Source organism: Herpailurus yagouaroundi, unplaced genomic scaffold, assembly GCF_014898765.1.
Source record: "Herpailurus yagouaroundi ecotype Mexico unplaced genomic scaffold, PumYag 205, whole genome shotgun sequence".
Lineage (NCBI taxonomy): Eukaryota > Metazoa > Chordata > Mammalia > Carnivora > Felidae > Herpailurus > Herpailurus yagouaroundi.
The window spans coordinates 5130465-5151291 of record NW_024412436.1 but is presented as its reverse complement, the minus strand read 5'-3'; the positions used below and the strand labels follow the sequence as shown (position 1 = coordinate 5151291).

The 20827-nt window shown below is 48.4% G+C and overlaps 1 protein-coding gene across 4 annotated transcripts in view; it reads right to left on the bottom strand.

The window, feature by feature from the left end:
- Positions 1-20827, bottom strand: part of ADCY10 (adenylate cyclase 10) — an 84322-nt gene that overhangs the window by 14872 nt on the left and 48623 nt on the right. For all 4 annotated transcript variants that reach the window (XM_040451761.1, XM_040451762.1, XM_040451760.1 and 1 more), the window contains 9 exons: positions 20283-20419; positions 13165-13293; positions 11669-11947; positions 11266-11556; positions 7301-7370; positions 6814-7045; positions 4711-4818; positions 3855-4030; positions 1933-2089 (listed from right to left, as the gene is read on the bottom strand). In XM_040451761.1, coding sequence (XP_040307695.1) covers positions 1933-2089; positions 3855-4030; positions 4711-4818; positions 6814-7045; positions 7301-7370; positions 11266-11556; positions 11669-11947; positions 13165-13293; positions 20283-20419 — 1579 coding nt within the window. The remainder of the gene's footprint in view (positions 1-1932; positions 2090-3854; positions 4031-4710; positions 4819-6813; positions 7046-7300; positions 7371-11265; positions 11557-11668; positions 11948-13164; positions 13294-20282; positions 20420-20827) is intronic.

Here is a 20827-nt window from a genome sequence, read left to right as displayed (position 1 = left end):
AACCCAGCAGACTCAGGAAATGCTTTTTTTTTTTTTTAGGCTTAAACAAATTTGTTTCTTTTTTTTTTTTTTCATTTTTTTTTTTTAACGTTTATTTATTTTGGGGAACAAAAAAAAACAAAGAATAAACGGGGGAGGGGCAGAGAGAGAGGGAGACACAGAATCGGAAACAGGCTCCAGGCTCTGAGCCATCAGGCCAGAGCCCAACGCGGGGCTCGAACTCGCGGACTGCGAGATCGTGACCTGGCTGAAGTCGGACGCTTAACCGACTGCGCCACCCAGGCGCCCCTCATTTTTAAAATTGAAATATAATTAACATACGGCATTCTATTAGTTTCAAGGAAAAGCTCTTTATCTGCCCCCCAACTGCCTGCTTTACCGAACTTCACGTGTGTGTGGATTCCCTGTACATACACTATTGTATTTTATTTTCTCCTGTGAAACCGTCTCCTGGCAACTTGATTCTTAGTCCAGCTGGAAGGACCCTGAAGGGCAGAGGAAATTCCTCCTCCCGACAACTTAGACAGGCAGTTCTCCCAGTGTGGTCCTGGGATCCCCGGAGGCCCCTGGAGACCACTTTAGGGAGTGCCCGGAAGTCAAAGCCAATATTTGCGTCAGGAAACATGGTGAAAGACTGAAACAGACAAACAACAAACTTGGTGGGTGTCCCGTCTGGCTCACTCGTGAAGGTTATCTCTGCTTCTCACTGTCTTTGGGCTATTTTACAACTCTGTATGAGGCAGAAGAAAACTGACAATATTGTAAATTATTCTCTTGCATAGACATGTAAGTATTCTGGGGAATATGTGTGATTATTGCCCCGTGACTGGGCTATTTTTGCATCCAGTCATAATTGAATTCTCCTTAGAACAAGTTGTAACATCTTACTAGCTCTCAGTAATTAAAGTGTTTAATAGAGTCTTTGATATGTGTTCTTTTTATGTTTCTAAGAGTCATGATTTTATCTTTAAAAAAAAAATTATCTTTTAGGGGACACCTGGGTGGCTCAGTCAGTAAAGCGTCCAACTTTGGCTCGGGTCATGATCTCGCGGTTTGTGGGTTCGAACCCTGCATGGGGCTCTCTCCTGTCAACGCAAAGCCTGCTTCAGATCCTCTGTCCCCTTCTCTCTGTCCCTCCCCTCCTCTCAAAAATAAAACTTTAAAAAATTATCCTTGGGGTGCCTGGGTGGCTCAGTGGGTTAAGCGTCCGACTTCAGCTCGGTTCATGATCTCACGGTTCACGGGTTCAAGCCCCGCGTAGGGCTCCGCGCTGACAGTTCAGAGCCGGAACCTGCTTCAGATTCAGTGTCTCCCTCTCTCTCTGCCCCTCCCCCACTCGCACTCTCTCTCTCTCTCTCTCTGTCTCTTGAAAATAAATACATGTTAAAATAAATTTTTAAAAAATTATCCTTTAACCTTTTCCTTTTTTAACCCTCTTTCTCTACCGGCATATAGTGGCATTTTCCAGGGGCGACACCTGATGCTGGAACGGAGCGAAGGCAGGAGCAGGCTGAGCACCCAGGTGCCTCCCATGAAGCCAGAGGTTAAGATATTTGCAAAAATTTACTGCGTGCCACCCTTGTCACTAAATTTTTTTGTTGGGGAAAATTGTCTTTCAATGGAAACATTATGGAGGTAAGAGCTTTATCCTTCTTTAAAAGTATTTTAGTACCTCCGTTTTCATTGCTCACAATTTCGGTCGATGCAACCCGTAGACATGAACAGTTTCGCGGTCCCCGGTAATCGACTGAAAGCATCAAGTGACGCTGGGGCCCAAGTGCTTGAGAACTACCGGCCTGGGCGAAACACTCCAGCCAGGAAGGCCTTGCTTGGGTACACCCCCATGGTTTTGAATCCCTGCCGGCTTCCGCCAGGACCCTCCCAAGGGAGACACGGACATTGACAAAGCAGCCACCACGAAGGCAGCCTTACCTGAAAATCGTCTTGGGTTTCCAGTGCGGTATTTACTTCCATCATAGCTGCCAGATGGCCGTAGTACTTGTAGTGAAAAAAGTAATTTAGGCTGTATATCTGCCACAGCAGGGAGAAGCAGGCGGTTTGCCTGTAAAGCTGCGCCAGCCTCCTCTTCCTGGAGACACACGAGGGGCACAGAATACCGTCACCGGCGTGCTTGAGGGGAACGCCGGCCCAGCACCCTCACTGCGGGCTCGGGGGTCAAGACGTGGGCGTGAGTCCTTGCCCCCTTTGCAACGTGGTAAGGCACAAGCACGCTCAGTTTTAGGGAGCACGTTTTCTCCACCACAGAACGGGGAGCGCGATGCCTCCTTTGTGATGATTAGTTAGGGTAATCGAGGGAAGTCGCTTTATCCCCAGGCAGGGCACTGCCACTTCAGTGAAGTTATTGAAAAAGCCCACTTACATCACTCATCACGGTTGATTCCGATCACAACCCCGCGAGAAAGGCAGACGTGATGAGCCCCATTTTATGTCAGCAGGTGAGACTCAGGCAGCCTAAGTAACTAACTCAGAGCCACACGGCTAGAACGTGGTTGTGCCAGGACGCCAGCTCTGTCCACTTCCAGCCTGGCCATTCTCGTGGGTCATTTCCTCCACTGAACATTACTCTCGGGAGCTGGCTGTCAGCTCACCGAAGGAAATGAGCATTTTTTTAACGATCACACTCTGCTATGGTCTGAATACATCTCCACCAAATTCGCAGGTTGAATTCTAACCCCCCCAGAGTGACGGTGACAGTAGGTGGGCCCTTTGGGATGTAATTAGGTCATGCAGATGAGCCCTCATAAAAGGGGTCAGGGCTCTTATAAAAGAGACTCCAGAGCTTTCCAGCCCCTTCCCACCATCTGAAGCTAAAAGAAATCTGCCGCCCTGAAGAGAACCCTCTCCCAACCAGGCCGGCACTCCGGCCTCAGACTTCAGCAATAGATTTATACTCTTTATAAGCCACCCAGTCGATGCTATTTTGTTACAACAGCCTGAGCAGACTAAGACACATTCCAACAGTGGAATGGAACGTCATGGGAGGTGGTGAGCCTCCCGTGCTGGAGGTATTCAAGGGGAGGATGGATGACGACCTACAAAGAATGTTTGGGTTCGCAGTCTTGGCTTCGACAAGCCACTTAACGGATAATGTAGCCAACGATCCCCTTTTGCAATTCAAAACACATAATTTGTTTAGACTGCAAACGTCCTGAACATTTTCCGTGACGGATGTACACGAGAAAAGTGATTCTTTGTCCGTCTGAACTTCAAATTTAAGCATTCTGTCCCCCTACTCAGTTTATCCCCCCACCATCGTTATCTTTTTTATAGTTCTTTATAGGCAAAACTGACGTGTGTGGAAGTGTACAAATCTTGATGGTTTAATCTTGACTGATGGATACATCAGTCAACCCACATTGCAACCCCCCCCCCCCACATTGCAACCCACATCCCTAATGGGATACACAGATGGGTGGCAGTTTGTCCTCTGCAGATGCCTTGGGCACCTGCTATTTTAGTTTTGGGCAGGGACAGTACCCAGGGCTGTACCTCCTGGACGGAAGAGGGCTTGTGACAGAGGCCCCGGGAGCTTGCAGCTTCCACAGAGGCACTGATGGGACCGAGTAGGGCAGGGCACTTGGCAAAGGGCTTCCTGGTGTTTCTGTCACTTGAATTCCCTTTCACAAAAGCTGCTGTGAAATATTCCAGGGCCACCCCGCCCTGTCCTGGGAGGCCCTCCCCCAACCGGCTCTGCCCGCACCAGTGAGCTAGGTCACAGCCACCCGGCCATTTGGCGCCCCCTAGAGGCCCAGGCATTGGACGCTGATGTAGTACGTGCAGGTCTCTCCCTCTGCGGAGTGAGACCTTCGGCTGTTCCCAGCTCCTTCCCTTACCCTGGAGGTGCGCTCTCTTGGGCCTGTTGATTTAGGTAGTAAAAGTGTCTGTTTTTCTCAACATGGGTCTGGAGAAACAGGGAGATTAAGTTGTAAGGAAAGATTCGGTGGAGAAGCTTCAGGGCCTTCCGCAGCATTTTCTTGGCAAGCACCATGTGGCCCATGTTGAAACAGACCTGCAGGGGACAAGGGGAGGGGGGCGGGGGGAGGAAGGAGAAAGAGCAGGGATCCTGGACTTCATCGGCAAGTTCCAACGACACGTATTTGGGGGATTCTCAACAAAAAGGCAAACTTAAGGCCCAGGAACAAAACCCGCCCTGGCGGAACCGTAAATGTTTACAAACGTATGCCTGGAAGGATGGCTGGCTGAGGGACCGGAGGTCTCATCGCGTCTTTGCTGTGCGTCATCGGCCGCTGAGAAAGTGTTCACCCGCCCCGGTCCGTTAAAAAAAGCATTTCGTAAATGGGGCGCCTGGGTGGCGCAGTCGGTTGAGCGTCCGACTTCAACCAGGTCACGATCTCGTGGTCCGTGAGTTCGAGCCCCGCGTCGGGCTCTGGGCTGATGGCTCAGAGCCTGGGGCCTGTTTCCCATTCTGTGTCTCCCTCTCTCTCTGCCCCTCCCCCGTTCATGCTCTGTCTCTCTCTGTCCCAAAAATAAATAAACGTTGAAAAAAAAAAAAAAAGCATTTCGTAAAGACGTCAACCACAAGGTCAAGGGAGACCTTGCTGGCAAGCGAGGGCGCGGAGGGGTGAGAAGCGCGAGGACCGGCCGGGAGGTACAGGGCTGGCCTGTGCCGCTTCTCCGCAGTGCCCCAGGGACGAAGAACACGTGCTCGTGTTTCCAGTGGCTTCTTACCTCGCCTTTGAGGCTGTGAAAGGTGGCGGACTCAAAAGTGTGACTCCAGGACTTGTCTTTCTTGAGCGTCCTCAGCAGCCTCTCCCCCTCATTCAAATAGATGTAGGCCTGCAGCCGGCACAGGGACACAGAGGGGTGGGTCGGCGGGGTGGCCGCAGGGGCCCGCCGGCCAGCCTCTCCGGGCCCCTCTTTGTCCCCGGGCTCACTCACTCCTCTTTGTGCCCGGGATGAATCTGGGCAGCTTCCTCCGCTGAGTAATTCCATGGCCCGATTTCCAACAATGTACCCACCCCCTACCCCCATGGCACCCCCCACATCCACAAGGAGCTGGTCTCTACCTTGGGAATGAGTTAGGACCCCCCCCCCCCCCGTTCTGTCCTTTGCCAAGGCCAATCTTTGGAAGGGACGGGGAAGGCCCTGAGCAACAACCCCCACCACATTTTAATTAAGCCTTCTATGACATCGTTAGACGGGACAGCCTTGGTACCTGTGAATGCCAAGTCAAGGGCACAGTTGAAGAGTAAAATAAAGGAAGGCAGTATCCTCAAGTCTCCTACAGCCAAAGGAGTTTGAATGGAAGGCAGGAGAGAGGCACACATGAGTTGGCCACCAGCCCTGGTCCTACCAGATTTTTTTTGATGGGAGAGAGGCTACCAATGGCACATTCTGGGTACCTTGTACCTGGGCTCTGCGTCCAGTCATTGCCTTTCTGACTATTCCTATTCCCTGCTGATTGAAAAGGGGGTATTGCACAGACTTGGCAAATTGGCTCCCCAGGCTACCTAAACCTTCTCTTCCTGGGACTCACTGGCCATATCCCCCTTTTCTCTATGTATCTATGTATCTATCAAACATTATCATCATCATCTATCATCTATCTATCTATCTACCTATCATCTATAAATGTATATAAAAATGCATTCCATAGGGGCTCCTGGGAAGCTCGGTCGGTTAAGCGTCCGACTTCGGCTCAGGTAATGACCTTGCAGTCTGTGGGTTCAAGCCCCGTGTCGAGCTCTGGGCTGACAGCTCAGAGCCTGGAGCCTGCTTCAGATTCTGTGTCTCCCTCTTTCTCTGCCCCTCTCCCACCCGTGCTCTGTCTCTCCCTGTCTCTCAAAAATAAACATTAAAAAATTTTTGATGCATTTTTTTGATGCTGCATATATATATGTGTATATATGTGTATATATGTATATACATGTACATGTACATGTATATTTACATGTACATGTATATATATGTATATGTATGTAGATATATGTATATATGTATATATATATATATACACACACATAATATGCCTGGGGACTTTCATCTTGAACATAAATCCTGAGAGCACTGGGGCTTACTAACATTCTTAATGATTAATTTTTACATTTTACAAACATCGAGGGTCGATTAGGCTGCTGTGATCAGAAGCAGCCATAAATGCGGAACAGACCAGCAGCGTGGACTTGACCTGCAGGCATGTCTGCTCAGGTACGCGAAGCTCTTTCTGAAGCTGGCTGAGTCAGAGGGGCATTTCCTGAAGTGAGTTTATGGAATGTTCGTCTAGCCAGCTGCTCTATGAACAGAGATCTAAGGTTCCAAGAAGTTTGAGAAACACAGTACGCCCCAGAACCGGCCTGACCCTCTGGGAGTTTTCCGCCTATCCTGACATGGTAAGGCCCAGAAATATCTGCGGTAAAGAAACCTATTTGGCCTGATGCGGCTCAGTGCTTCCCAAGTCACTGAAGAGCGAATTCTCTTTATTTCATTACACACGCATCACATCCCCACGCTTCAGGGGGTGTGTTGCCCTGGACTGTTATTTACAACTATCCTGGAGAAACACCACAGCGTTGGGTCTAAAGGTATGTGTGATAATGTAACGCAAGTTCCGCAAAGACCAAAGTGGGCGAGCTCCTTGGTTCTCGTTTTCATTTTTCAATCTCAGGTCCTTTCCCTCCTAAGCAATGTGATTTTCAGAGGAAAGAGGTGCTGGCAGGTAATCAAGAGCATGCAGTAATTCAAAAAGCCCCTTGAATTTCCCTGCGGGCTCTGTGGTCTCAGGCTCGGTTGGGAGGGGGGGGGTGGGCAGAGATCTGGGTTGAAACACCTTACCATGTAATTATCACCCAAGATGAGATAAGCGGATGCAATTTCTAGAAAGTAATATAAGGCTTTGTTGTTTTCTCCCAAAGCCACAAAATGGTGGGCCAGAGGCATGATGACCATCTCTAGGATCTCCTCACACTGGCAAGACTCCAGAGGGATGATGTCTTCCTCGGATGTCCTCATTTTTGTTATAACGACGTCGAAGAAACTCAAGATCTTTTCTTTTATCTCTTCAGGACTGTCCAAATGAGAAATAAATAGGAGTCGTAACTTAGAGGCACACTGAGTTTTTGATAGGAAACTGTCTTTAACAATGAAGAAAAGAGCAAGGCAAGAAGACCTACCGTAGATGCTACAGACGGAACTCACCAGACACACACACGCCGACACTTCCCCACTCGCACCTGAGAGGTCCCGAGAACTGACCCAACGATCCTGAACTCAGTGACAACGGTCTATGCCCTACCTCCTGGACAGTTACATACGCCCGTACCTGAGGTTTTCAGCAAATAGCTCAGATTTCTTAGGGGTCTCTATTTTGGAGAAGGTGATCTCTTCTTCAGCTAGAAAATAAACAAACAAATGAGTCTTCTGGGTCGCGAAATGTTCCGTGTGGCAGAAATGTCTGGCGTCCATCCAAGACTTGTTCCTCTCTCACTACATACTTGCTGACCTGCCAGGAACTACATTTCCCGGTCAGTCTCCGTTTCATCTTAGGTGAATCTGCATAGATTAATTTAAAATGGAATGATGGCAGAAGTAATATCGGGTGCCTCTGAGCTGAGATGGTTTGGTGTCGCCTCCACCCTTTCCTTCCACAGGAAAGCAAATAATCGTGAGACGCTAAGGGATAGCAAAAGGGCAAAACGGAAGGAACCTGGGTTCCTGGCTTTCAAATTACTGGCGTGCATGTAGGGAACCCACCCGGATGGAAATTTTAAAGACAGTGAGGCAACGTGAGCCTTCGGTGAGCTAAGGAGAAGGCTAGGGGTCTGAGGGTACAAAGGAGGGGAAAGACCGTTTGCTATGTTTGGAAAACAAAAGTTGCCCTGTTATGCAGAGAAGTTTCTCAGGTAAGGAAGACTCTCCGTCAATAGCTCTCTTCCTGTTAAAGCAGGCAGTTAGTTGAGGGGCTGGTGAAGAGCTTTTTCCCAACCTGCTGGGTTTGGATGGCTTTTAACTCAAAATAATGTTCATGTCAAAGTGGGCCATCTTGGGGTGAATTGCCCTTGGCCCTGACACTGTTAAGGCGCTGAAATGTTGGGGTTTATTATAGATGATAATCGTATCTTAACGAATTTATCCTGCAGCAACTAAAACGATTAATTAACAATCTGTCTGTAGTGGAGAAGCGTAGACATTGAAATGTATACCCCGAAGGCAGACAACCTTGAATTTAAAAAGCTTCCGTCTATCCAGGCTCCAGTAGAGTGGAGACTTCCGTAATGATCTTAAAACAGAAAACAAATGAGGATGATTGGATGTAGCCACGTCTCCCTGTAGGAGAAAGGAGGAACCCTAGAGAGGGGAAGGGACTTGTCTCACATCATCTGTTAGGGATGAAATAGGACCAGCACCTAGGTCTCCTGGCCCCAAAGGAAATGCATCAGTCTACAGGACGTGGGGAACAAAGGCAGAAGGAAATGGCAGATAAAATTAAATTTCCCTATCACCTGCAGCCCACTGACACATACCTGAGGCCGGCAGTTTCTCCGGGAACTCACTACTGTCTTAACGCTAAACCTTTGCTAGAGGGAAAAACAACCTCAGTCTGACAACAGCTAGGCCTCTGGTGGCCTGTGAGTTGCCTTTAGCATATGGAAATCTCATCGGAAACTTCCCCTGGACTTTACCCCTGCCCCCATCCCCATAGTATGTAACCAGTCTCTCCTCATGGCTCTGGGGCAGCTCTTTCTGCCCAGAGGTCCTGTCCCCGTGCTTTGAAATCACTTTTTCGCACCAAAGAATGTCTTCAAGAATTCTTTCTTGGCCATCGGCTCCGGACCCCCACAAACTCCACTATTATCTTCTGATTTCTAACAATGCAGTTTAAGCCCCTAGTCATCACCTTCCTTTGAAAAGCCTTCTGTGCCCTTGTCGCCGTAGACCTAGTGTCCCAACTCACGGGTGCCCTGTGCCGACCTCGGTCACAATCCTTTTCACGCTGTGTAAGGAAGAATTTGCCCACCTCTCCTCCTACGTTGCCAGTTAGTGTATTTCTAGCGACCGAGAGCTGAGTAAATTGAATTAGGCCTCTTTCCTTGTACTCCTCTAAAACGGTTCTCGTGGAGGTTACCGGTGGCTGCCGGTGGCCGCCATGCGGCCAGAACCAAAGGTCACGTATTTGTCTACATCTTATCACATCTCTCAGCAGCACTAAATACAGCTGACCGCTCGCTCCCTCTTTTCGCCAGCTTTTGGAACAACCATTCCCCTGGTTGCTTTCTTCATTGGCTGCCCACTTTGCTGGCTCCTACTCCCCTGGCGACATTGGTAAGCTTCGGTTTGGTCCTGGGCCCCTTTCTCTATGCAAATTTTTCCTGGGTAATGTCGTCTGCCCACGACTATAAATTCCATGCATATGCCAATGACTTTCCATTTTTTAATCTCTAAACCCTGACGTCTCCCCTTAACTACAGGCTCATACACCCAGATGCTCCCTTGGCAACTTTTGTCTGAATGCCTAACAAGCATTTAAAAATTAATATGATCTGGGGTGCCCAGGTGGCTCAGTCGGTTAAGCACCTGACTTCGGCTCGGGTTGTGATCTCAGGGTTTGTGGGTTCGAGCTCCGCATCGGGCTCTGTGCCGACAGCTCGGAGCCTGGAGCCTGCTTCGGATTCGGCCTCTCCCTCTCTCTCTGCTCCTCCCCCACTCATGCTCTGTCTCTCTCTGTCTCAAAAATCAATTAACATTAAAAAAAATGTTTTAATTAAAAAAATTTAACATGATCCAAACAGAACTCTTGAATCTCTCTTCCATAAGCCTATATCCACCTACGTTTTCCTGATCTTACTAAGTCTCAGTGCCATATATCCGCTTTCTCAAGGCAAAAAACCTAGGCAGTGTTCTTGATTCTTTTCTTTCCCTTATTTATCCCCATTTAGCCCAACAGGAGGTCCCATTAACTTTACCTCAAAACACACCTGAAGTGTTTACTAAACACTTCTTTACTAAAGTGCTGCCCTAGTCCACCACCAAATTTTATCCGGACAAGTATGAAAAATTGATCTCCCTTCTAGTCCTATCCCCTTAATCTGTCTTCTACAGAGAAGGCAGAATACGTTTTTATTTATTTACTTTAATTTTTTTCAGAACAAGTTTTTAAAAACATGACTCAGATTTCTGTGGCAGAAACTGTTGCTTTCCTATCTCAACTCCATTTTCCCTTTATTCCTTACTAATAGAACTCAATTCGGGGCGCCTGGGTGGCTCGGTTGGCTAAGCGTCTGACTTTGGCTCAGGTCACGATCTCGCGGTCCGTGAGTTCGAGCCCCACATCAGGCTCTGGGCTGATGGCTCGGAGCCTGGAGCCTGTTTCCGATTCTGTGTCTCCCTCTCTCTCTGCCCCTCCCCCGTTCATGCTCTGTCTCTCTCTGTCCCAAAAATAAATAAACGTTGAAAAAAAAAATTAAAAAAAAATAATACATAAACATTAAAAATAAATAAATAAATATTTCTTTTGTAGCTACTCTGTGCTGGGCACTTTCCATACATTTCTTCCTAGTGTGTAATATCCACAAAAGATAGGAATCCTGCGCTTTTAAGCCTCTGGTTTCCTCACCGGGTTTAGCCACAGTCACCAAGGCTTTAGCTAAGACATGTAGCCCACCAGTTCTCCCTGGTCACCCACGAGGGGGGCTGGAATTGGGGTTGCGACCCTTGGCCTCACATCCATCATGCCTACGGTACCAGAGTCCTTGGTCCCTTTTGCCCCTGGAAACCTGTGTTTCCCCAGATCGCGTGGCTGACTTGTGCTATCGGATGGTAACTTCCTCGCTTTTGCTTCACAGATGGCCTTTGAACCCCTGCCCTGAGCGGGAGCCCCCTTTTCTGGCACCCTGACCCGCTTAGCCCTGCATAATTCTACCCCACTCGCATTCTTTCTCCGCTGGAACCTTGTTTCAGACCTGACAAAGCAACAGCATTCTTGCCTGCTGAGAAACACTCCTCCCTCTTGCTCCTGTTTCTGCTTCAACGCGTGAGACCCGGCCCCCCCGACCCCCCCCACCGAGCCTTCTATTCCATCCCTTGGTGTGAATTAACCTGGGTCAGCTTTATCCCTCTGGATATTTTCCTTTGAGCTCTGGTTGCGCCCCGTTTCACCAGAGTCCTGATCCCCAAACCCCCTCTGACAGTCTCACAGCAAGACGGTTCCCGCTGGACTCGGCCGCCCCCGCGCCCCCCTCTCCCTCCCCAGGGGTAGTTAGAACTAACGGGGAATAAAGTAAGTCTTACTTGTAAATCCGCGGGACTTGGCCATCTTCTTAATAGTATCCAGGTCCAAAGTGTTGAGCCGAATGTTCACCGTGAAGTGGTGACAGGGGATGAAGTCGCCGCTTCGGCAGTGGTCGCACCTGTGGGCATTTTCCTCTAAAAAGCGGGCACACTTCAAGTGCATGGCTTTCTTCTGGCCCTTCAGCCACAGCTCATAGGCCGTCTTCTGCATCATAGGCCTGCAGAATCGGATGATGTGGCACTCGATCACCTCGCTTTCCAGCTCGCGGAGCTCTTCCTCCTCACCGTGGGCTGGGACGAACAGAAAGGCGGCGGATCAGCCCCCCCCCAGCCCCGCTACCTCGCACGTCAGCCCTCTGACCGGGCAAAGAGGAGATGTGGGTTGCCTCCCGGATCTACTCACCCAGCCCTTCGCTGGGCCGCAGAGACCCGGAGCGATAGTGGACCTCAAACGAGGCCGCGTTCTGTCTTAGAGCCATTCGGAGCTCCTTGCCGTTCCGGAAGCAATCGAAGATGTTGGATTCCACCAGAGTGGCCAGGGCCTTGATCATCATCTTCATGTTCCAACAAGGGAGAACCTCGAACAACAGCTCCGTGGTGAAGGTCAGGCCGATAATGGCCGCGCATCTCACCAACATCTGGTGGGAGAGACTCATGCTATCCAGCTGAACCAGAGAGATTTCTGCAGGTGAAAAGCCACACAGTAGGGAGCCAGTCACTCGTCCGGAGCAAATACCGCCCACGGGTGGACAGCCGTCCTGCTCTACCGTGCTCGCTTCACGCAACCCCGGCCACGCGAAACCAAATGAGGGATCTGCCTGGTGTCTACACCACAGACAGCATGCGCTGGGGGTACGAGAGAGGCAGGTGCCGGCGTCTGAAACACGCCCGGCATGGCGGCCCGATCGGCATAAGGCTGATGTCGCAGTGTTCTGATCTGGCGCAAAAGTGTGACGGGGTTTGTGAGGAGAGGGGAGGTCACGGCGGGCCACGGTGGTCGGAGGTGAGAGCCTGTCATCCACGAGCTGGGTTGGCCTCTCCAGCGGGCCCTTGTCTGTCCTCGTCACTGACTCACCCTCCTCCCAGCACCAAGCCTCCTCTCCACCTGCCCAGAGACTCCTTCTTTCCTGTGACAGCCTATTACTACCATCTCTATGCTCACGACCAAGTGCCAGAGAGCTCTGAGCTCGAATCCCGGCTTCTCATCTAAGCTCAGGTGTCACAGTCACATGGCTTCCCGAACATTTCTACCAGGATGTCCTGCTATTACATCACCTGCAGTGGGACAAAATCTGCATTTCTCAACTTGCCCACAGAACACCGTAGAAGGCAAGCCAGTCCACCTTCCTACTTTGGTAGACCTAGCGGAAGAAACAAATGATGCTTTGGGAAGACTGAGGACCTTGAGGTGTCCCTAGGTCACCCTTCAAAACCTTTTCAGTTATTTATAGATGGCATGGGTTGGAGCCCAAGTTACACCAGAACGTTGCTTGAAAGCCATTTTTCTTTAAAAGAGTAATAACAGAGCTTGGATATAAAGTCCACGGCTCATCATGTCTTTTAAAAGTAAATGGCAGCAAAAGCTACAGGATTAGATTTGCTCTCTCGTTACGTGGTGTTGGTTGAATGAAAAATGCATTACGCTTCACTCTTTCATGCGGTTGAACAAAACTTTGTTCAAGTCAGCTTCCAGAAATTGCACAGGGGAGCAGGTAACTCTCCAAATTAGAAGCAGGGAGGCGAAGCCCACCGTGGAGACTTCGACTGCCCGGGGCAGCACAAAACAGACAACCGTCATCAGTCTATGATGACCTTCCTTTCTCCCTTTTACGCAGTTGTCCTTGAGAACGAAAGAGGGGAGTCTAGGTCCTGGAAAGCGAATACGCAAATTGTCTTTACCTTTTAATGATGCTGGAGGTGACAAGTTTTTCAATATGACACCACTAGCGAGGTTACAGACTTGCTCATTTCCCTCCTCGTTACCGAGAGCAGAAATATTTAGTTCCTCTGTTGGCCTACTAAAATTCTCTACAGGGGGAGAACAAGGGAGAAAAGTTGAGAGTCATTTTTCTGTTATCTTGATTTTCCAAGAAACGTCAAGAGGGGTCTTACGAGAGACAGTGCACGCAGAGACGTGCGTTGGCTCGCCAAATATTTTGGAATGCTGTTTACGCGAACTCATCCGTGAAAATCGAAACGTATTCAAAAATGTTCTGCTGCCCCCAAAGGATTGGCAGTAACTATCTGAAGTCTTCTGTGGTACATGCGGTTTACAAAAAATCTGATTCACAGATTATCAGGACGTATCTCATGGTGACATATATTTGCACGCGCATTCAAATATCCACACTCAGATGCAAACCCATTCTGTGGGAGACGACTTGACTCACCGCATGTTCATCAGAGAGAGATTGTTTAAAATGGTGAGGCTGGGGGTGCCTGGGTGGTGGTGACTCAGTCGTTCAAGTGCCTGACTCTCAGTCCAGGTCATGATCTCATGGTTCAATGAGTTTGAGTCCCACGTCGGGCTCTGTGCTGATGGTGCGGAGCCTGCTTGGGATTCTCTCTCTCTCTCCCTCTGTCTCTCTGCCCCTCCCCTGCCCTCTCTCTTGCTTCGTCTCTCAAAATAATAAATAAACTTAAAAATTTTTAAATGGTGAGGCTGGATCGTAAACTTGCTTAGTAATTTTGCTACTCTAAAATGCATTACTGACTTACCCTTCAGTCATTCATATAACACCTTCATCGTAAGGCACGGCGATATGTGATGTGGAAATATGGAGGTGAACATAGCTAAGTTTCCAGTCTCCTGGAGAGATAAGATATGTACACAAGGAGCTAACTTTCCAGGCAGTAAACAGGTGCCAGGTGAGTGGGCTCAAAGACCGTCAAGAGTTCATTATCAATACGGTACAGACCCTTTGTGCACCATAGCCTGTGAAGGCTGTAAATGTGAATAATGCATGCTTCCAACCTCCATGAGCTCAAAGTCTACAGAAACAGAGAGGTAAGTAACTAATCGTTGTGCCAGGACGAGGGACCTAATAGCTAAAAAAGCAAGGAGTACTATGTCGTGAGAAGGGAGAAGAAAAAATGATTCAGTCTTGGATTCAGAAAGGCTTCATGGAGGAGAAAATATTTTGATTGAATCTTGAAGGATGAAGGGGTTTTCCATTGGAAGACGGGTGATCAATACGAAGGCACAGAAGCCACAGGGCACTCGGCAAGTCAGGGGAGTGTAAGGAAACCAGGACAGCTGAACCCTAGCATGTGGGATGCTGGAGTGTTACCGTGGGACATGTATTCGGGGAGACGGTTTGGGAGCAGAGTGTGGAGGGCGCTGAACGGCACACTGTGAAGTTGGGACTTTATTCCGAAATAAAGGGGACCTAGCACAGGTTTCCGAACAGGGGAAAGTAGTGTTCCGCCAGCTACTTTTAGGAAAGTAACCCTGGAAGTGGGTATGGGAGGAACAAGAGAACAGGAGAAGGAAGGCGGGGTAAAAAACGGTAACAACGGGCGATCAAGAAGGGATGGTGGGTAGGACTAGGTAGTGATACTGTGCGGCACACCAACGAGATGGAGGAAACGGGTCTAAGCAAGGTAGTGATGGCATTGAGACATAAATGTTGCCAGCAGTCAAGCGGGGAAATACAGGAGGAGGTGCAGTATGGGGGGGGGGAGGGCGATGCATTTAGGTTTAAGGAGGCGGAGTTCGAGGGGGTCTGGAAGATGATCCAATGGGCAATTGGGAATACACCGTCTGGAATTAAGAGCGAGGCTGTGGTTGAAGCGCACACACACACACACACACACACACGGAAGCTAGGGAGTAGATGAGTAACTGACCAACACCTGGGGAGAGGGAGCCGCAAGCTAGCAAGGAAGAGGGCTAAGGAACGTGAAGAATGCTGTCATCGCAGGAGTAGACCCAGGGACAGGAGACCAGCTGAGGGCTGGTTGGGGGGGACAGGAAGAGTTCAGAAGCAGGGAGGGGAGGTGCGAGTGTGTTTGAGTACATTAGGAGCAGGAGAGTGGGGTTCAAGGGCATGACTCGCTCCGTGCTCTTTTACGCGTGTTCATTTCCCTTTCTAAGACCTAGCAACTGTGAGACCCGTTCTTTCAATCACACAACCCGTACCAACTGAGCGCCGCCAGGGTACTGGGCATTGTTCTAGGGTTGAAGATTCAAAAGTGTGTCAGATTTCCTGCCTCCCAACGCTCAAATTCCACCCATGGCAGGGAGACAACGAACAGTAGATAAATAAATTAATAGGATAATGCCATCATGCGATTTAGCTGTCTGATGAAATAAACCCAGTAACAGAGGGTGCAGGTCAGGGAGGCTTTCTTTTTTTTTTTTTAATGTTTATTTATTTTTGAGACAGAGAGAGACAGAGCACAAACGGGGGAGGGGCAGAAGGAGAGGGAGACACAGAATCTGAAACAGGCTCCAGGCTCTGAGCTGTCAGCACAGAGCCCGACGCGGGGCTCGAACTCACGGACCGTGAGATCATGACCTGAGCCGAAGTCGGCCGCTCAACCGACTGAGCCACCCAGGCGCCCCCAGGGAGGCTTTCTTTAGATGGGTCAGAGCAGAGAGAGTCGCCCCAAGCAGGCCACACCTGGGCCGAGGGAGAGAGAGGGGGCCAGCTGCGCCAAGCGTCGGAGGAGAGGGGACAGCGGTCTGCGGCAGAAATGCGGCCAGGGTGGTGGCAGCACGTTGCAGAGCGCTGGTGAGGCCAGACAGGTGTGGAGGTCAGAGCCCGTGGGCTCTCTGGTCCCAGCCGGGAGGCTGGATTTCACCGCGAGCTCCACGGGAAACCCCCAAAAGTGGAGTGCGTGTCTTTGGAAAAGCTTTTTGTCTGGAAAGTTTCGAGCTCACCAAAAGTTGTAAGAATACGACCGTGTACTTCTTGCTCAAAGTCACCCATTGGGAACATTTTGCTTCATGTGCCATATCCTTTTTCTTCTCTGCACATACATGTTTTTTTCTGAAGCATTTACACGCAAGTGGCATCATTCAGGGCCCTTTGCCCCAAGTACCTTACTCTGGATTTCCTGAGAATAATGGGGCCCTCTTAGATAACTCCAATACATTTAGAGGCTTCAGAATATTTCATGTTGAAATAGTAATTTGCTGTCCACAGGCCAATGTTGTCAACTGGCTCAACAGTTGGGCCCCTTGAGCACTTTTTTTCTTCCGATATAGGATCCAGTCTAAGATCATGTATTATATTTAGTTGTTGCTTTTTAAGTTACGCGAAATTCATATCCAAACAACCGTCTTAGTGTTTTCAATTCGTTGGCATTTGGCACATTCACACTGGTGTGTAAATAAAACCTCTCTCTAGTCTCAAAAATGTTTAATCACCCCAGAAAATACTGAACGATCTTTTTTTTTAAATTTTTTTTTAATGTTCACTTATTTTTGAGACAGAGAGAGACAGAGCATGAACGGGGGAGGGTCAGAGAGAGAGGGAGACACAGAATCCGAAGCTGGCTCCAGGCTCTGAGCTGTCAGCCCAGAGCCCGACGCGGGGCTCGAACTCACGGACCGTGAGATCACGACCTGAGCCGAAGTCAGACACTTAACCGACCGAGCCACCCAGGCGCCCCTGAACGATCTTTGAAGAGTCACCTTTTTTGAAAAGAGGTCTTCACAGACACTGAATAAATGTTGAACAAATAAACAAATATATACGAGGCAGGAACCGTATTGCTCTGTAGTATTCATGTTTACATATGGTCTTTGATTAACTCACTGGTCAATATATCATTGTAATGGACTTACCTAAAAATAATGACTGTAGCATTCATTGTCCAACTGAAAATCCATTACCCTCCTAACATAACTTTGTCCAGAAAAGCCTATTCTGACTGTTTTTTAATCATGACGACCCAGAATGGAAGGGGGGGCGGGGAAAGCTTTCTTTTAAAAAGGAAACTTAAGTCTCTCACTCTTTGAAAAACAGACCTCTTAACTCTGATCCTGCTCTTCTCAGACAACTGTCGGTCTCATTTCTCCTCTAGATGTGACTCTGCTGGCCCGGTGGCCCTGTGATCATGCAAAGTATGAGAAGCAGTGGAATATATCATCTCAAGATGGTACTGGTTTTCCGCCTACACGCTCACCCTTACATTTGTCTTGGAGGAAAAAGTTGTCGTTCCGCAAGCTTAGCAACATTAAGGTGCACGGTGCTTACAGCGATAAAAGCCACTACTCGAGACTTCCACTTCCAGAAAGACGGAGTAGACACGTTTCCATCTATTCCTCCTGTTAAGAACAGCTGAAAGCAAATATAAGAAGACTGGCTAGGGAGCTTGGGACGAAAGGAATAACAGAGCGGTGAGTTTCCTGAGTTTTTCTTTCTGTCTTATGTCCCGGTCTTGGAGTGAAGAATCTTGCAACCCAGAAACAGCCAGGATTGCAAAACAACAGCCTACTCTTTCTGCCAAAGGACCAGGAAGGGGGCAACTAGCAAGACAGAAAACTTTTGGGCAATAACCATTTTACTCCAGCCAGACAAAAAAACCCAAAACCAAAAACTGTAGCCCACTCGTGCTCCCACCAGCTCCCACCAGCTCCCCTTCAGCACAGCCTGAAGGATGAGCCTAGACTTCCATCCCAGAAGCTGAAAGAGAAGAACCATCAACCCGGAATCCCGTATCCAACACAGATACCGTTCAGGAATGAAGAGGAAATCAAGGTAGTCTCATATAATGGGAAATTAAGACAACCGGCAGTCAGCAGACCTGCCCGAAAAGAATGAGTAAGGGGCGTTCTCTGAACAGAAAAGAAATCATAAAAGAAGAAATGGAACATCTGCAAAGAATAAAGAACAATGTAAGCAAACATTTGGGGAACTACGATAGATTTCCCTTCCCCTCTTAAGTTTTCAGAATCAGGTTTTCAATGTGAGCAAAAATTATAACAACTGCCTTATGCAGTTCTAAATGTATGCAGAGAACAATTTTAAGGTAAGTGAACAATAGATGGTAAAGGAATGTAAAGAGGGGTACGGTTTCTTTTTTTCTTTTTTTTAACGTGTATTTATTTTTGAGACAGAGAGAGACAGAGCATGAATGGGGGAGGGGCAGAGAGAGAGGGAGACACAGAATCCGAAGCAGGCTCCAGGCTCTGAGCCATCAGCCCAGAGCCCGACGCGGGGCTCGAACTCACGGACCGTGAGATCATGACCTGAGCCGAAGTCGGACGCTTAACCGACCGAACCACCCAGGCGCCCCGAGGGGTACGGTTTCTACTCTTAACTCAAACTGTTAATGGGGTGATACCAGTAGGCTGTGATAACATATGCTATATGATGTAATAGCTAGAACAATCATTAAAAATCTATACAAAGAGATAGCCTCAAAAATACTATAGATAAATCAGAATTCTAAAGAATGCTCAAATAGCAAAGGGAGGCAGGAAAACGAGAACCGTAACATGGGGAGAGAAAAGGAAACTTTCCTTAAAATGGCAGACTTAATGGGGCGCCTGGGTGGCTTGGTCGGTTAGGCGTCCGACTTCGGCTCAGGTCATGATCTCACGGTCCGTGAGTTCGAGCCCCGCGTCGGGCTCTGTGCTGACGGCTCGGAGCCTGGAGCCTGTTTCGGATTCTGTGTCTTCCTGTCTCTCTGCCCCTCCCCTGTTCATGCTCTGTCTCTCTCTGTCTCAAAAATAAATAAACGTTAAAAAAAAATTGAAAAAAAATAAAATGGCAGACTTAAGCCCTAACATATCAATTACTGCATTAAATCTAAATGGTCTAAATCTACTAACTGAAAGATAAATCACCTGAGTATATTTAACTACATGCTATATACAAGGAATTCACTTCAAATATACTATGATATAGGCAAGCTGAAAGTAAAAGAATAGAAAAGATATATCATGCAAATATTGATCAAAAGAAAACAGGAGTACCCGGTATAGTAATATCAGACAAAGCAGACTTTGGAGCAAAGAGAGTTAACAGAGAGAGAGGGATATCATATCATGATAAATGGGTCAATTCACCAAGACAAATAGCAATCCTTTTTTTTTTTTTTTAAGGTTTTTTTTTTTTAACGTTTATTTATTTTTGAGACAGGGAGAGACAGAGCATGAACGGGGGAGGGTCAGAGAGAGAGGGAGACACAGAATCCGAAACAGGCTCCAGGCTCTGAGTTGTCAGCACAGAGCCCGACGCGGGGCTGGAACTCACTGACCGCGAGATCAGGACCTGAGCCGAAGTCAGCCGCTTAACCCACTGAGCCACCCAGGCGCCCCTAGCAATCCTAAACGTTTATTCACTGAACAAAAAATACGTGAAGCAAAAGCTGATAGAATTAAAAATAGACAAGTCTACAATTATAGTTGGAGACGTCAACATTTCTCCCTCAGCAATTGATAGGACAGCTAGGCAGAAAATGGCCCAGGATATAGAAGAATTCAACAACCACAGGGGCCCTTGGGTGGCTCAGCGGGTTTAGCGTCCGACATGTGAATTTTTCTCATCACTGTCAACTCCCCACACAGACCTTTCCTTATCATTCACAGAAGCTTTAATCCTCCACTTTCTGGAATGCATCCTTTTCCCATTCTCCCCCTCCCGGTGTTAAAATTATTCTCTTAAAAACTCCAACTGGCCTCCTTTATGCCATTATCTCAGATTTCATCCTCCCGTACGTGTCTGTAGTATGGGAAACCTGGTGACAATTCACTTTGAGCTAGAAGACTCTGGAAGACAAGGTATTTTCTCCCACCACCTAACATCTAAATCCCCTTCCGTGTGGATTCTGGGCTTTAAGATTCCCCAGTGTTCTTCTGTGTTCTTTCCGGGGCACACAGTCTCCCTCCGTTCAGTGAGCCCCAGGCAACGTTAAGTTCTCTCTCCATCTCAGATATCAGAGCTGACACTCCTTGCCTCCCCAGTCCCCGTGGCCCTACGGGATGCAGCCTGTGGAAAAAGCCATTCCTGCCATCCTCTCTGCAGAGGACAGAGAGAAAGAGCCTTCACCGGGAGACTTACTGAACAGGTTATTCCAGGTCATATTGGTCTTTTCCTCCACCTCCATTGGCTGGAAAAGGAGTACCCTGTGATGGTCAAGGTTTTTTAGCAATTCTTCACAGTAAAATGGGATCCCACAGCTTCCCTCCACTAGGTACCTGCAGTGGGAACAAGGCCACCTCTTTGCACCAAAGAACCATATTTTCCAAAGGAAAAATATTTGACTCATTTCAACCATTTGAAAATAATATTATTCTCTATTTGTTTCCATTTGTTTTCCTTTTCTAGGGTTGCTTTTTTTTTTTTTCGTGCTTATTTTGAGAGAGGCACAGGGTATGAGTGGGGGAGCAGCAGAGAGAGGGGGAGACACAGAATCTGAAGCAGGCTCCAGGCTCTGAGGTGTCAGCACAGAGCCCGACGCGGGGCTTGAACTCACAAACCGGGAGACCAGGACCTGAGCCAAAGTCAGACGTTTAACCGACTGAGGCACCCAAGAGCCCCAAGGGTTGCTTTCTACACCTTTCTTTCTTTCTTTCTTTCTTTCTTTCTTTCTTTCTTTCTTTCTT